Raw genomic sequence first — 18,164 nt, 5'->3', positions numbered from 1 at the left:
GCAGTTTCTGCTCCTGAGCCCTTATTACACACGGACTCTCTTACACATCACTCTTTCCGTTCGATAGATTTTATATATTCTCAATACTAATATATGTTTTTTTAAATAGATTTTTATTATCAATAAAGATTTATATGATTTTTTATTTTTTTATAAATATGTTTTTTCCAGTCTTTGCAAACAGTAACATCCTTTTTTAATGGTCTTTAATGATTTTTTTTCTTTTTGATCTCCAATATATTCTTAAAATACCTCCTTTATAATTTGCTTATATTTTTTTTTACACGTTAACCCACATTATATATATATATATATATATATATCTTTCCAACAACTTACAATTGAACACATTTTTATTTCTTTATTATTTATATGCACATATTGCACACATTATTTATGTGCACATATTGCACTCATAATTCACTATCACATCAGGTGGGGCGTATTACTAGGCTATGTGCGCACGTAGCGTTTGTCCCTGCAGAAATTTCTGCAGCGATTTGAACAGCACACATGCGCTTCAAATCGCTGCAGAAAGAGTCCGTAATGGAAAAAAAAAAGCCGATTTCATGCGCTCTGAGTGCAGCCCCTCCCATAGACAGAGTGGGCGCTACAGGCAGAGCGCAGGAAAGAATGTCACTTCTTAGAATGCGCGCTTCGGGCAGCAGCCGAAGCGCTGCGCTCTAATACGCCACGTGCGCACGTCTCCTGCATGATCTTCATAGATTATGCTGGGGACGCAGCGTAACTGCATGCAAATACGCAACATGCGCACATAGCCTTAAGATGGTAGATTTTCTGCCAGGTATTCTGTTCACCCCAGGTGTTCTAGTCACGCTCTCGGAACTTAATCTAATTTGTTATGCTCCAAAGGAGTCATGTTTCTCTCTTTTTTCTCTGTTTTTCTTCGTCTTTCTATTTTCTCTGACACTTTCACAATATCATTGATAGCGCTTACTGGTAAAATGAAGGTTAAACCTGAAATGGAGGTTATCGTCCATTCAGAGGTTCTAATCACTTGAAAGGCGCACATACTTTTTTTCTTTTTATTACTTTAATAATATATTATTTATTTATATATTTATATTTATTTTCTTTTTTGACCATATTTGTTAGATTTATGTATGACTATTTATAAATGCTATTTATATGTAACTTTGATGTACCGATGAGATCTGCTATGTCATGCAGACTAAGGGATTCGCCCGCTGATTTTTTCTATCAGTAGGCGGACCTTTTGTTATACCAGATGTACATAGATCTGCGATTTGGATCTATGTTTTGCTTAGGTTGATGTACTGGTCCTGAGGAAGAGGTTTCGACCTCGAAACGCGTAGACCAATGAAATAAAGGAAAAGATATTTATTCATCAACAACTATACAGTTTCATTTTGCTGATGCGCGGCGTTAACCCCTTCTCTACTCCATTTTGATATACTGGGGTGTAGAAGAGGACCCTGTCTCAGCAGGTCTTTTCAGTGTGGAAGCATCACTGGTTCTTCTATGGCTAGCTGTTTTAGAAGTGAAAACCAACTCTTTCTCAGCCAAAATGAGGTTATTACAATTACGGTGGCTTGATCTTCTTGAATCTACCTTAACACCCTTGGAAATTTGAAGATCTGGCTTGCACAACCAAAGTCCATCTTCCTTGAGAGTATTGATCTCCTATTCGCACCCCCCAGCCTCTGTGGCTCGCGTCCATGGTCAGGGTAACAAGAGTAGGGAACCCAAGGGAATCTCATTTTAAGATTTTCTGATAACTGTCCACCAGTGTAGCGATTTCTTGACCAGGGATTACAGGCTGATCTTTTCCAGAGATTGACCACGACCCCTGACAAAGATACGGCAAAACGTGCGTCGGGACCTGGTGCTGGCACAGCAGCTGTCTTGCTATGACTGCAGGTAATCGCCCTTAAGGTAATCTAATCATTACATGTATGTATGTATGTATGTATGTATGTATGTATGTATGTATGTATGTATGTATATATATATATATATATATATATATATATATATATATATATATATATATATATATATATATATATATATATATATAGTATGTATATTCACAGGTTATTACTTCCTAGTCTTGTCACCAGCATTGTTTTGGGATAATCTTCTATGCACTTGCATTTATTGTGGTCTTTATCTGATTAACATATTGATACACATATGGTCACAGGCTACACATTATTTGCACATTGGCACTTTGGTAGAATTTTGCACAATTGCACCTTGGGTGCATGGTTTGCACTTTTTAGTATATTCTTAAGATAAATACTATATATTTGATGGATGACTTGAATTACTTGTATTAAGCATTTAACTTTGCTGTGCTGTACCCATGCTTTTCATGTTGTCATTTTTTTCCTTGCTTTTTTATTCTTGACTGTTCTTTAAATAAAGTTTATATTTTTATTATTTGCAATTGTGGCTATTTCTGTGTATAAGTTTGCACTACTGCAATTTAATAGCCCTTCCATACATATTTTGGGTGAATTATATATCTAATTTATTGACTTATCTCTTATGTACACGTGCTGGTTTTGGCAATAATTAGTCTAAACTTGATTTTTTCCAAGTGATGCCCGACCTTCTCTTGAGTGTGTCAGAATCAGTGACTGCAAGGTCGGGAATGCAACTGACTCCAACTAAAGCAGGGTATGCAAGACGTCATTAATTCCAGAATACTCATTGCTTCTCTGATGGTACACCTTCGTTTTTGTGAGGAAGCGAGGAATTTTTCCTTAATACATACATCTTTTCTTCCATTAGGAAGGAGCATGTTCTTCTGGAATTCAAGGAAAATTTTGCTTTTTTCTGGATGGAGGTCTGACTTCGCCTCGTTGATGATCCATCCCAAGGCGCATAAAAATGACAGGGTGATACTCAGGTGACGAGACAATTGTTCTTCCAAATCCACTATGAGGAGGAAGTACCGTATATGCCGGCGTATAAGACGACTGGGCGTATAAGACGACCCCCAACTTCTGCCCTAAAAATATAGAATTTGGGATATACTCACTGTATAAGACTACCCCCGTTCAGTATGCTTCAGTATGCTAAGAGCAGGGGGCCGCACTGTGTGAGGAGGTGTTTTTTTTACTGTCCAGTATAACCAATAGGATTAGTGCAGGGGCCAGCATGTAAGCTCTTCATTAATGTCCCTGCATGGATGCGAGGGGAATCTGGCGTTACTGCACTAATCCTATTGGTTATACTGGACAGTGAAAAAAAAAACACCTCCTCACACAGTGCGGCCCCCTGCTATATATCCGCTATATATCCGCTGTATATGCTGTATGATATACCAGTACGGGGCCGGGCTGTGTATCGCGTTTCCATAACGACGAGGCAGGAACTTCCCTGCTAGAGCGCTGACGTCAAGGCAGAGCTGCTTGCCTCTGATTGGCCAGCGCTCTGCCATTCAGCAGCGGTGACAGGAAGTTCCTCCCTCGTCGCTATGGAGGCAGAATCCAAGCGTGGAACGGAGTGGAGCGGCGCACTACAGCACCCAGCAGGTGTATATCCGGCGTATAAGACGACCCCCCACTGTAGCCATTATTTTAAGGGGGTAAAAAGTCGTCTTATACGCCAGTATATACGGTAGTCTTAATATGGAACTATAGTTATTTTTCTCCACGTGACGTATCCTACAACCTCTGCTACCACCTTTGTGAACATCTGAGGTGTTGACAATAGCCCGAACGTGATGCACCGTAATTGAAATATATTTGCACCCCTTTTTCTAATGCAAACCATAGAAACCTCTGTTGGGACTGTTAAATGGCCAGGCGGTAATATATATATCCTTTAGGTCTATGGTGCACATAAACGCCTTGTTTATCAAGGGGGTCGTGGAACTTATGAATTCTATGCGGAATTTCCTGTATTTCATGCACTAGTTTAGGGGTTTTATATTCATGATTGTGCGGTATTCCCCAGAGGGTTTTATTTATTGAGAAAAGGGTGGCGTAGTGACCCTGGAACTCATTGGCTGTCAGGATTGGGACTATTGAACCTGACCCCACCCAGTTACCTACATTGCTCCATAATCAGGAGAGGGAAGAAGGGGATTGAGGTCTTGAGAGAAACCACTCAGGAGGTGGATGGAAGAATTCTATCATATAATCCTCCTCTATTGTTGCTAGCACCCAATTTTTTGCCGAGACCCCCTGCCAATTTTTGATGAAGTGGCAGAGATTCCTGCATACTTCCTTGGCATCAGGACTTGTGTGGGCCTTGTCTGGAATTGAAAAAGGGCTTCCTGGCACTTTCACCCTTCTGTCCAGACCACCTCCCTGACCTTCCTTTCCCTCTATAATCTTGTTTTCAACTGGGTGGGACCTCTGGGTTCTATCTTCAGGTAATACTCTCTTTTTGTCAGCCATTTTCTCTAAACTGCCATTTAGTAAGGGACTGAAAACTCTCAAACCTAAAAACGGTATGGAACATAGCTCATGTTTGGACAAGTTGTCCCCGGACCAGGCTTTCAACCAGTCTGCCAGATAAGCAGAGTTTGAAGGCACGTTGTTCCTGGCTGCGACTCTAACCAATTCTGTAGATGCATCGGCCATGAATATCGTCGCCATCCTTAGTATGGACATGGATTGTTTCTCTTGGAGTCTTGCTCTTAATATGCCTTTTCATTTCCTCTATCCATAGGAACATGGCCCTGGCTACAGCTAGTAGTAGCTATGTTGGCCCGAATAACAGCAGCTGAGGCCTACCAGGCTTTTTGAGAAGTCCTGTTAATCACCTTGTAGTCCAAGAATTAAGCACACACTTAGTTTATCCATATTCATCAAAAAGCAGCATGACATACCTAGGATTTAATAATCTGTGAGCAACTTATAACTTGGCATTTGTCTGTGTCCCTCTCTGGTGGCTTCTTTCTGTGCTTTTAAGATTTTTTTCTTTTCTAGGTAGTGATGAATTCAATAAAATTTGTTTGAAAAAAGAAAAAAAAAAATAAATAAATAAATATAATAAATAATAATAATAATATTATTATTATTAATATATATATTTTTTTCCCCAAACAAATTTTATTGAATTCATCACTACCTAGAAAAAAAAAAAATATCTTAAAAGCACATACATACATATACACACACAATTTGTTTTTGTTTTTTTTTATGTGCACTTTTACTTTTTATGGGCTGTAGGTACCGTATTTTTCGGACTATAAGACGCACCTGACCATAAGACGCACCCTGATTTTAGAGGAGGAAAATAAAATTTTAACCAAAAAATGTGGTCATGACACACTGTTATGGGGCGAGGATCTGCTGCTGACAATGTTATGGGGGTAATGCCCCCAAATTCTCTACTAAGGTACCCCATTCTGGTAAGGATCCTCCTGCCTTGTATATGATCCTGCTCATATACCCCCATCCTGCTCATAATATAACCCCCATCCATCCTGCTCATAATATACCCCCCCCATCCATCCTGCTCATAATATACCCCCCATCCATCCTGCTCATAATATACCCCCAATCCATCCTGCTCATAATATACCCCCCATCCATCCTGCTCATAATATACCCCCCCATCCATCCTGCTCATAATATACCCCCATCCATCTTGCTCATAATATACCCCCATCCATCCTGCTCATAATATACCCCCATCCATCCTGCTCATAATATACCCCCATCCATCCTGCTCATAATATACCCCCCATCCATCCTGCTCATAATATACCCCCCATCCATCCTGCTCATAATATACCCCCATCCATCCTGCTCATGATATACCCGCATCCATCCTGCTCATGATATACCGCCATCCATCCTGCTCATGATATACCCCCATCCATCCTGCTCATTATATACCCCCATCCATCCTGCTCATGATATACCCCCATCCATCCTGCACATGATATACCCCCATCCATCCTGCTCATAATATACCCCCATCCATCCTGCTCATGATATACCCCCCTTCCATCCTGCTCATAATATACCCCCCATCCATCCTGCTCATAATATACCCCCATCCATCCTGCTCATGATATACCGCCATCCATCCTGCTCATGATATACCCTCATCCATCCTGCTCATGAAATACCCCCATCCTGGTATATGGCCTGTGGCACAGAAAAAAAAAAATAAACGTTTATACTCACCTTTCCTCACTCCCTGAAGCACCGATCTCTGTCTCAGCTGCAGCGCCGCTGTGTGGAGCCGTCCCCGTGTGTGGAGCAGTCACCGTTGTCTGCAGCATCGCGCGATGTCTTCCTGTCTGAGCCCGGTCAGCTGAGCTGGTGGACACTAGCGGCGCGCACAACGATTACGTCATCGCTGTGCGCGCCGCTAGTGTCCAGATCAGCTGACCGGCACAGACAGGAAGACATCGCGCGATGCTGCAGGGGGACGGCTCCACACACGGGGACGGGTGAGTGTACTGATTCACTGCACCCCGCGCTGATAATGATGCACGGAGGGCAGTGAATACAGCCGCACATGATCACTCCAGGCTGTAGTTGCCAGGGGTGATCACGTCCGGCTGTTAATTATGCGCGCACCCCCCCCGCCCATCACCCCGCCCACCTGTCTGCGCCGGTTTCGCTGAGAGATGATGGGCGGGAGGATGGGCGTGCATATGTAATGACCGGGTCCACGTGGTCACGGCAGGCGCTCCTGCAGCCTGCTCGTGTCCCGATGGCCCGCTCCACCGCAGCACCCACATTCCCGGCCACAGCCCTATATTCAGACCATAAGACGCACCCCCCACTTTCCCCCAACATTTGGGGGGAAAAAAGTGCGTCTTATGGTCCGAAAAATACAGTATGTCTTGTGGCTTTTTGTTGAATATTTTTGAGAAGTCCATCAGTTTTCTATCCATAGCATACTTCAGTCCTGAGGGATCCTCAAAGGGAATCAAGGTTTTTCCAACAACCTTGGCTATAGGTACGTCGATTTTCGGCACTTCTTCCAGTTCAAATGAGATGTCTGCGGAATTCCCTTGGAATTGCCAGTCTCCTTTCTGCATCTCCACATTCTTCCAGGATCATAACCATTACATGATGGTTTACTGGGAACACTAGATTCCGCTGAGCTCTCAGTCCACCAAACATTTCATCTTTGCTCGTACGGGTCTTCTCGGACCTTCATGGCGTTACTAACGGCTTGCAGCAGCTCGTCCGTGTCTTCTCAGAACAAATATTTCTTGCCTTACTCCGGAGGGATACCCGACTCTGCTTCCTCAGACTTAGAATCCGTATCTGGGGACGAATCCTCCTCAACCAAGGGATTGCTTGATCTCCCATCTCGGTCTCTTACAGTGGGGCTCAGGTTGGGTTGTCTGCTGTACAGCTATAGTTGCTATGGACGCCTGCACCTTTTCTCTGATCATGAATCTCATGTCAGCCAGAAACAATGGTTGTTCCTTGTTGACAATCCGCAAGATGTAATAGCAGCAAAGCTTTTTCTGGTATGCATCAGGCAACTTGGCGTCACAGACGGCACATCTTCTGGACTTGCTCATTGCCTTCCTACTTGATTGGTTCCTAGCAGCCATAACAAACCCTGCTGAAGAACCCCTGGCCTAGAACATAAGGGATTTTTAAGCTTTATAAACTTGGGTCACAGACTGGGTGAGGGAACCTGAATGACACTTACTTTAACCTGAGGTTGAACGAGGGATCAGTCTAAATGGGCAGGCTCCTCCATAAGATCCATCACACTGGATATTCGCGGTAATAGGAAAATATGCACCTGTCCTATCAATTTTTCTCCAGTCTGCCTCCCCTGCCCCCAGGCTTTATATCTCACCACTCACTCACCATCTCATATCTCACTCTTCAGGGACACCCCCCGATCTTCCTGCTTCTATGCGTTCCATCCCAGAAAACACGCTGCTGTACCCGGCGCATGCTCCAGCTCCTGACCTGGAAGAGCATTCCAGTGTGGAGCGCACATGCTGCACATGTCCGGAATCGCAGCTGCAGCTTGTAGCAGGACACAGAGAGCCCCATACGCACAAGGGAACAGCTGGCACCAGGAGCCACTTCCGCTCTACTGGCGCAGGCTGAGGGACCTCCCTGAGAGAGGCGTCAGCCTCGGACCGCTTGAAAGGAGGAAGGAGAGAGGTGAACCACCCCCCGATCCTCCTGAGTCAGTCTCCGATGAGTCTTCTGTGCTAGCATACGACTATGCCTCCTGCGTCTGTCCTATAGAGAGACATGAAAAATACTGAGAGGGTGGAGGTGGAAGGGGCTTTTAACCTCTTGTGTTTCCGGTCCCTAAAGAGGATATGAGGTGCAACCTCCAGAGTTGTTGTCATGAGGCAACAACCTGGAAATTAGACCTTTTGTTGTTCATTCAGAACACAGCGACCGGATTAATTATGTTATTCAAGTAGTAGGGGCTTGCACTGTACCATTCACAAAATGCAGGGCAGTTCTGTATTAACTAGACACACGTGCCCATACTGCAACACCACGACAACCAAAGGCTTGACTGGTGACAACAGTGGCTGATGAATAGCGCAATCCTTGAGGTCTCCCAACATCGACAGCGGCCATCATTTTTGTTTTATCAGTGAACAACACTGAGGCCCACTAGTCCCTCGTCCAGGAAGGCGATGACGCCTGTGCCTGATGGTGTGGTAAGGTTCCCTTGTAGGTCATCTAGCATGCAGACAATGCTGATATAAACAGTTTTGAATAGTCTGATGTCATACTTGGGTGCCTCCCACCTCCATTAAATGAGTGTGGTGTTGTGTGGCATTCATACTCATCATGGGGTTTCGAAGGGCATTATTCACAATGAAGCAGTCATCAGTATGGGATGTGCCCAAAGGACGTCCACATGTACGCCTTTCTGTGACTTTTAGTCTTACTATATCTCTGTTGCAACCTGTTGAGGACAGGTCCAAGCTCCAAGCTCAGTGGCAACTTCTGTCCCAAAACATTCTGCTTGAATCCACGCAATGCAGAGGTACTGTTGATCAATTCTTAGGTGTCATCTTGTTCTCATGATGTTAAAATGTGAACAGCATGATGAGGAGGACAGTTTAAATACCAATTCTATTTGAACTCCGGAATTCATCGGGTGATTCATGAATCAAACACCTCTTGTGAATTTTGAACTATGTGTTAGGAAACAGCAAGTTGTGCAAAAAGTACTGAAAAATTGAACAGTAGGTCATGTGCATTCAAAAGTTTACAGAAGCTCACATTACGTTCACCTGAAATATTTAGAGTACATTTTAGGATCATCCTCAAATTTAACCTGAAAGCCAAATATCCTTAACTTTTTGTGAATAGTGTATACAAATAAAATGATGGGGGCAATATACAAAATAGATTTTAAGATAAACTTATCAGAAAAGGGTATCATAAATAATGGTGTTGTGCATTTTAGGAGCATCCTGAAATTTCACGTGAAAGCCAAATATCCCTAACATTTTGTGAGTAGTGTATACAAGGCCAGGGCTGGTAAAAGCAATTTGAATTAACAGTGGCATTTATTTTCATTTATACATACAGTATTTTAGCTGTTATTTTTAATGTATTTTACACATTTTCTTTTATGATCTTTGGGGAGGAGGGCATTTAACTATTAACATTTTTTCGTGTTTACCTATTTCCCTTGTAGTGGGATTGCAGAGCTCTCCTCTTATGCACAGAATTCAGGCTCATACAAGGAAATTTGTGTTCGTAAAAGAAAGAAAAAACAGTGACATAAAATGTATCACAAAAAAGACGTAAAAATTACTATAATTTTCAAACGAGAAAAAAAAATTAAATTATAGGTCTTTAGCCCCATGCACGAAAAAACCCGAAAATATGCCTGATCAGTAAAGGGCGCAAATGGCCCAGCTTTGAACTGGTCAAAATAATTTTTTTTTCTACTTTCAATGTCGCGAGGTATGTTTATGTATTAAATATCTGGGTTACTGCAAATTACATGCTACCCCTTGGCTAAAAATTCTCCTCAAAAATGCTGAGAAGAGTATTTTTACCCTCTTGTAAAAAAAATGTAGCATGACCCCTGCCTCAAGATTCCTCAAGATATCATTAACTTTTGTTAGTTGTGCAACTTGTGTAATTTAAACATTTGTAAAATTTTAATTGAGCAGGTTTTTTTTCCTCTCTTTACTATACAAATGAAACAAAATAGAAGTCAGATACAGATTCATGCAAGTAGAAGTTTACCTGGGTCATTGCCATTGCGCTATTGCACTGGTAGTCACCAAACTTAGGCTGCTGACTTGGAGTAACTGCCAATGGTGCATTTATCAATTCAGGATATGATGCTCTAATGGCCCTGCCAAATATCTCCTGAAGCTGGACATTGATATTAATCATGCTTTTTACCGATCTGTTTTTTTCTTCCTGAAGACTCTGTCGGAAAATACAAAAAATGTAAAACAGACAGTAATGTCTCAAATAACAAGGTATTAAGATATTCCGTAAATATTGGCACACAACCTGGAATCTACATATAAAGCAAGTGTAATATACCAAAGCTTCTAACAGGGTGCCTGGCGTCCTGTGTAGCCAGGAGCATCTCAATACACAATGGTTAAATACTAAGCAAAGTCACAAAGAATAGATCTCTGTGGCACTTTCTGACATTAGCTGCCTAGCAATGAACAGACTATTTCCACCAAGTAATTTGTTTCTGCAATGGACATGATAGATCCAATTAGGTCATGGTGAAATGGCTGCCTTGGTCTTACTTTAAAGGAACCTGCCATCAGATTTATCCCCTATAAGCTGCGGGCTCCACCAGTAAGCTCTTATATCCAGCATTCTAGAATGCTGTATACAGTGCCTTGTGAAAGTATTTACCCCCCTTGAATTTTTCAACCTTTTTCCACATTTCGGGCTTCAAACAAAGATAAAAAAAATTACATTTTATGGTGAAGAATCAACAACAGGTGGGACACAATCGTGAAGTTAAATGAAATTTATTGCTTATTTTAAACAAAATAAATAACTGAAAAGTGGGGCGTGCAATATTATTCGGCCGCTTTATTTTCAGTGCAGCAAACTCACTCCAGAAGTTCAATGAGGATCTCTGAATGATCCAATGTTGTCCTAAATGACTGATAATGATAAATATAATCCACCTGTGTGTAATCTAGTCTCTGAATAATTGCACCTGCTCTGTGATAGTCTCAGTGTTCTGTTTAAAGCACAGAGAGCATCATGAAAACCAAGGAACACAACAGGCAGGTCCATGATACTGTTGTGGAGAAGTTTAAAGCCAGATTTGGTTACAAAAAGATTTCCAAAACTTTAAACATCCCAAGAAGCACTGTGCAAGCGATTATATTGAAATGGAAGGAGTATCATACCACTGCAAATCTACCAAGACCCGGCTGTTCCTCAAAAATTTCATGTCAAACAAGGAGAAGACTGATCAGAGATGCAGCCAAGAGGCCCATGATCACTCTGGATGACCTGCAGAGATCTACAGGTGAGGTGGGAGAGTCTGTCCATAGGACAACAATCAGTCGTACACTGCACAAATCTGGACATTATGGAAGAGTGGCTAGAAGAAAGCCATTTCTCAAAGATATCCATAAAAAGTGTTGTTTAAAGTTTGCCACAAGATACCTGGGAGACACACCAAACATGTGGAAGAAAGTGCTCTGGTCTGATGAAACCAAAATCAAACTTTTTGGGCACAATGCCAAACGATATGTTTGGCGTAAAAGCAACAGCTCCTCACCCTGAACACACCATCCCCACTGTCAAACAGTGGTGGCAGCATCATGGTTTGGGCCTGATTTTCTTTAGCAGAGACAGGGAAGATGGTTAAAATTGATGGGAAGATGGATGGAGCCAAATACAAGACCATTCTTGAAGACAACCTGTTGGAGTCTGCAAAAGACCTGACACTGGGACGGAGATTTGTCTTCCAACAAGACAATGATTTCAAACAAAGCAAAATCTACAATGGAATGGTTCACAGATAAACGTATCCAGGTGTTAGAATGGCCAAGTCAAAGTCTAGACCTAAATCCAATTGAGAATCTGTGGAAAGAGTTGAAAACTGCTGTTCAAATGCTCTCCATCCAACCTCACTCTGCTCGAGCTATTTACAATGGAAGAATGGGCAAGAATTTCAATCTCTCGATGTGCAAAACTGATACACATACCCCAAGCGACTTGCAGCTGTAATCGCAGCAAAAGGTGGCGCTACAAAGAATTAACTTAAAGGGGCCGAATAATATTGTACGCCCCAATTTTCAGTTTATTTTTTATAAAAGTTTGAAATAAGCAATACATTTTGTTTAACTTCACAATTGTGTCTCACTTGTTGTTTCTTCATCATAAAGTTTAATTTTTTTATCTTTATGTTTGAAGCCTGAAATTTGGGAAAGGGTTGAAAAATTAAATGGCGCCGAATACTTTCGCAAGGCACTGTTTAAGTGCCCAGGCCACTCTGTAGAACAGGGGTGGGGAACCTTTTTTCTGTCGGGGGTCATTTGGAAATTTCTACCAACCTTCGGGGGCCGCACAAAATTATCAATGTTTAAATGACCCTGCTATATTGGGTGAAGCAATTAATTAACTGGGGGCATGGGGCTGGGGGCACAAACACCACACGCGGGGCTGGGGGCACAGACATCACTGGAGGGGCTGGGGGCACAGACATCACTGTGGGGAGGCACAGACATCACTGTGGGGAGGCACAGACATCACTGTGGGGAGGCACAGACATCACTGTGGGGAGGCACAGACATCACTGTGGGGAGGCACAGACATCACTGTGGGGAGGCACAGACATCACTGTGGGGAGGCACAGACATCACTGTGGGGAGGCACAGACATCACTGGGGGGGAGGCACAGACATCACTGGGGGGGAGGCACAGACATCACTGGGGGGGAGGCACAGACATCACTGGGGGGGAGGCACAGACATCACTGGGGGGGAGGCACAGACATCACTGGGGGGGAGGCACAGACATCACTGGGGGGGAGGCACAGACATCACTGGGGGGGAGGCACAGACATCACTGGGGGGGAGGCACAGACATCACTGGGGGGGAGGCACAGACATCACTGGGGGGGAGGCACAGACATCACTGGGGGGGAGGCACAGACATCACTGGGGGGGAGGCACAGACATCACTGGGGGGGAGGCACAGACATCACTGGGGGGGAGGCACAGACATCACTGGGGGGGAGGCACAGACATCACTGGGGGGGAGGCACAGACATCACTGGGGGGGAGGCACAGACATCACTGGGGGGGAGGCACAGACATCACTGGGGGGGAGGCACAGACATCACTGGGGGGGAGGCACAGACATCACTGGGGGGGAGGCACAGACAACACTGGGGGGGAGGCACAGACATCACTGGGGGGGGAGGCACAGACATCACTGGGGGGGAGGCACAGACCTCACTGGGGGGGAGGCACAGACCTCACTGGGGGGGAGGCACAGACCTCACTGGGGGGGAGGCACAGACCTCACTGTGGGGAGGCACAGACCTCACTGTGGAGAGGCACAGACATCACTGGGGGGAGGCACAGACATCACTGGGGGGAGGCACAGACATCACTGGGGGGAGGCACAGACATCACTGGGGGGAGGCACAGACATCACTGGGGGGAGGCACAGACATCACTGGGGGGAGGCACAGACATCACTGGGGGGAGGCACAGACCTCACTGGGGGGGGAGGCACAGACCTCACTGGGGGGGAGGCACAGACCTCACTGGGGGGGAGGCACAGACCTCACTGGGGGGGAGGCACAGACCTCACTGGGGGGGAGGCACAGACCTCACTGGGGGGGAGGCACAGACCTCACTGGGGGGGAGGCACAGACCTCACTGGGGGGAAGGCACAGACCTCACTGGGGGGGAGGCACAGACCTCACTGGGGGGGAGGCACAGACATCACTGGGGGGGAGGAACAGACATCACTGGGGGGGAGGCACAGACATCACTGGGGGGGAGGCACAGACATCACTGGGGGGGAGGCACAGACATCACTGGGGGGGAGGCACAGACATCACTGGGGGGGAGGCACAGACATCACTGGGGGGGAGGCACAGACATCACTGGGGGGGGAGGCACAGACATCACTGGGGGGGAGGCTGCACACAGGACTGGGGGGGCTGCACACAGGACTGGGGGGGGGGGCTGCACACAGGACTGGGGGGGCTGCACACAGGACTGGGGGGGTGCACACAGGACTGGGGGGGCTGAACACAGGACTGGGGGGGGGCTGAACACAGGACTGGGGGGGGCTGAACACAGGACTGGGGGGGGGCTGAACACAGGACTGGGGGGGGGCTGAACACAGGACTGGGGGGGGCTGAACACAGGACTGGGGGGGGGCTGAACACAGGACTGGGGGGGGCTGAACACAGGACTGGGGGGGGCTGAACACAGGACTGGGGGGGGGGCTGAACACAGGACTGGGGGGGGGGCTGAACACAGGACTGGGGGGGGGGGCTGAACACAGGACTGGGGGGGGCTGAACACAGGACTGGGGGGGGCTGAACACAGGACTGGGGGGGGCTGAACACAGGACTGGGGGGGGCTGAACACAGGACTGGGGGGGGCTGAACACAGGACTGGGGGGGCTGAACACAGGACTGGGGGGGGGCTGAACACAGGACTGGGGGGGGGCTGAACACAGGACTGGGGGGGGCTGAACACAGGACTGGGGGGGGGCTGAACACAGGACTGGGGGGGGGCTGAACACAGGACTGGGGGGGGCTGAACACAGGACTGGGGGGGGCTGAACACAGGACTGGGGGGGCTGAACACAGGACTGGGGGGCTGAACACAGGACTGGGGGGGCTGAACACAGGACTGGGGGGGCTGAACACAGGACTGGGGGGCTGAACACAGGACTGGGGGGGGGCTGAACACAGGACTGGGGGGGGGCTGAACACAGGACTGGGGGGGGGCTGAACACAGGACTGGGGGGGGGCTGAACACAGGACTGGGGGGGGGTGCACACAGGACTGGGGGGTGCACACAGGACTGGGGGGTGCACACAGGACTGGGGGGTGCACACAGGACTGGGGGGTGCACACAGGACTGGGGGGTGCACACAGGACTGGGGGGTGCACACAGGACTGGGGGGTGCACACAGGACTGGGGGGTGCACACAGGACTGGGGGGTGCACACAGGACTGGAGGGGTGCACACAGGACTGGAGGGGTGCACACAGGACTGGAGGGGTGCACACAGGACTGGAGGGGTGCACACAGGACTGGAGGGGTGCACACAGGACTGGAGGGGTGCACACAGGACTGGAGGGGTGCACACAGGACTGGAGGGGTGCACACAGGACTGGAGGGGTGCACACAGGACTGGAGGGGTGCACACAGGACTGGAGGGGTGCACACAGGACTGGAGGGGTGCACATAGGACTGGGGGGTGCACACAGGACTGGGGGGTGCACACAGGACTGGGGGGTGCACACAGGACTGGGTGATGGGGTGCACACAGGACTGGGTGATGGGGTGCACACAGGACTGGGTGATGGGGTGCACACAGGACTGGGTGATGGGGTGCACACAGGACTGGGTGATGGGGTGCACACAGGACTGGGTGATGGGGTGCACACAGGACTGGGTGATGGGGTGCACACAGGACTGGGTGATGGGGTGCACACAGGACTGGGTGATGGGGTGCACACAGGACTGGGTGATGGGGTGCACACAGGACTGGGTGATGGGGTGCACACAGGACTGGGTGATGGGGTGCACACAGGACTGGGTGATGGGGTGCACACAGGACTGGGTGATGGGGTGCACACAGGACTGGGTGATGGGGTGCACACAGGACTGGGTGATGGGCTGCACATAGGATTGTGTGGGGTTGCACACAGGACATTGGGGGGCTGCACACAGGACTGGGGGAGGGGTGCACACAGGATTGGGGGGGTGCAAACAGGACTACTGGGTGATGGGCTGCACACAGGACATTGGGGGGCTGCACACAGGACTGGGGGAGGGGTGCACACAGGACATTGGGGGGCACACTGCGCTGAGAGTTTCATGCAACTCTGGGGGAGAAGGTTTACAGAACTGGTGTGGGGAGGCACAAAGCATTGGGCAGGGCACATAGCAGCAGAGGGTCGGCGCTGGACTCACATCACCGGAGTGCAGGAGCCGGACACACTGCATCAGAAGGAGAAGGCAGGCACTGATATCCGGAGGGCAGGGGGCGGACACACAAGGCTGGAAGCTGTGAGGCTGCTGTGGACCCGCCCACAATTGGCACTGGCCGATGGGAGAACACATTGCAGCACAAACAGCAATGTGTGGATTTAAAGGGCCGGCGGCAGCAAGACCGCGGTGACAGCACGAGCACTGCCTCCCCCGGGAATCTGCCCGGGGGCCACATAAAAGGTCATGGTGGGCTGCAGGTTCCCCACCCCTGCTGTAGAACATAGAAAACATCTTTTATATTACTCACCTGCTAGGTGGTCGGGTCATCTATTTATTAGTGATGTATTTTTTAATATTGGTGAAATGGCAGAGGTGATGCTCTAATTGAATAAACTCTTAGGACTTTATGAATTGAGTATAATATCCTTTTGCTTTTTTCACCAATAATTCTTTGGGCAGAAATCCCCTCTGTGTCTGTGTTTTTCAAGTGATGTTTTTCCTTGATTTTTTTGATGTTTTTTAGTGATTTGGAATAAACAAATGTTTTTAAAAAAATGACATTGTGTACTCACCATAAAAGGTCTACCTTGGAGCCTTTCATTGGGGGACACAGACAGTGGGTATTATGATGTCTCCAGGAGAGGCGTGACACTAGATTTGAAAAAGTGTTAGCTCCTCCCCCCACAGCATATACCCCAGCTAGGCAGGAAACTAGCTCAGTTTGGTGTAAAGCAGTAGGAGAAGGACAACGAAAACCACAAGGGTGGGAGCTGTGTCCCCCAATGAAAGGCTCCAAGGAAGACATTTTACGGTGAGTACACAAAAATGTCATTTCCTTTCTCGCCTTTTCATTGGGGGACACAGACAGTGTCCCTGGGTGGGAACTGAACTATTAACAGTGTATAACGTCAGACTAAGAGCTGACTAACAACTGCAACTGCAGGGAACACATATCAAAACACTGTAAAAAAAAAAAAACGAGGATTGGCCACTTATAAATGGGCCACTGCCGCCTGAAGGACTTGTCTTCCAAGAGCAGCATCCGCGGAGGCATGCGTATGTACTCTGTAGAATTTTGTTAACGTGTGCGCACTGGACCAGGTAGCGGCCTTGCAAAGTTGGGCTGCCGAAGCCTGATGGCGAATAGCCCAGGAAGCACCCACTGCTCGCGTAGAGTGGGCCCACACAGATTGAGGGGGAACAAAACCTTGTGCTTTGTATGCCTCACAGATGGCAGTCCTGATCCATCGAGAAATCGTGGATTTAGAAGCCTAGTTGCCCTTTTTGTGCCCTTCTGAGAGGACGAGGAGGGCATCGGACTTGCGCAACTGCGCTGTTCTGGAGATGCAGATCCGCAGAGCCCTGACGAGATCTAGAGTGTGAAGGACTTTTTCAAAGGAGTTGACCGGGACTGGGCAGAAAGACGGCAACACAATGTCCTCGTTTAAGTGGAAAGAAGATACGACCTTCCTTCGGAAGAAAGGCGGGGGAAGGCCGAAGGACCACCTTATCATGATGGAATATCAGGTAAGGTGAGCGACAGGACAGAGCCGCCAGTTCGGACACTCGCCTGATAGAGGTAATGGCGACTAAAAAGGCAACCTTCCAAGACAGTCGTTGAAGAGAGATTTCTCTTAAAGGTTCTAAAGGAGGAAGCTGAAGAGCTCCGAGAACCAGATTCAGATCCCAGGGATCTAAGGGGTGGCAATAAGGAGGGACCAAATGCGCTACCACTTGAAGAAAGGTACGGACCTGAGGGCAAGAAGCCAGCTGCTTCTGGAAAAATATTGACAAGGCAGAAACTTGTCCTTTAAGGGTACTGAGAGCTAGTCCCGAGTCCAAACCGTCTTGCAGAAAGGCAAGAACATTAGGGATTGAAAAGGTAAGGGGCGACCGATTATGACCGTCACATCAGGAAAGATAAGTCTTCCAGGTTCTGTGATAGATACTGGCGGAGGAGGGCTTCCGAGCATTAAGCATGGTATGAACTACCTTAGAAGAAAGGCCTGACTTGGTTAGAATCAAGGATTCAAGCGCCACGCCGTCAAATG

The 18,164-nt window shown here is 47.4% G+C and overlaps 1 protein-coding gene across 5 annotated transcripts in view; it reads right to left on the bottom strand.

Moving 5' to 3' along the window:
• RARS1 (arginyl-tRNA synthetase 1) overlaps positions 1-18,164 on the bottom strand; it is a 736,258-nt gene that overhangs the window by 498,052 nt on the left and 220,042 nt on the right. For all 5 annotated transcript variants that reach the window (XM_075344555.1, XM_075344556.1, XM_075344557.1 and 2 more), the window contains one exon: positions 10,176-10,364. In XM_075344555.1, the coding sequence (XP_075200670.1) occupies positions 10,176-10,364 (189 nt within the window). The remainder of the gene's footprint in view (positions 1-10,175; positions 10,365-18,164) is intronic.

This window comes from Anomaloglossus baeobatrachus, chromosome 4 (assembly GCF_048569485.1).
Source record: "Anomaloglossus baeobatrachus isolate aAnoBae1 chromosome 4, aAnoBae1.hap1, whole genome shotgun sequence".
In the NCBI taxonomy this organism is placed as follows: Eukaryota; Metazoa; Chordata; class Amphibia; order Anura; family Aromobatidae; genus Anomaloglossus; species Anomaloglossus baeobatrachus.
Note: the sequence above shows the minus strand (reverse complement) of the source record. Positions and strands in the feature narration are given on the sequence as shown.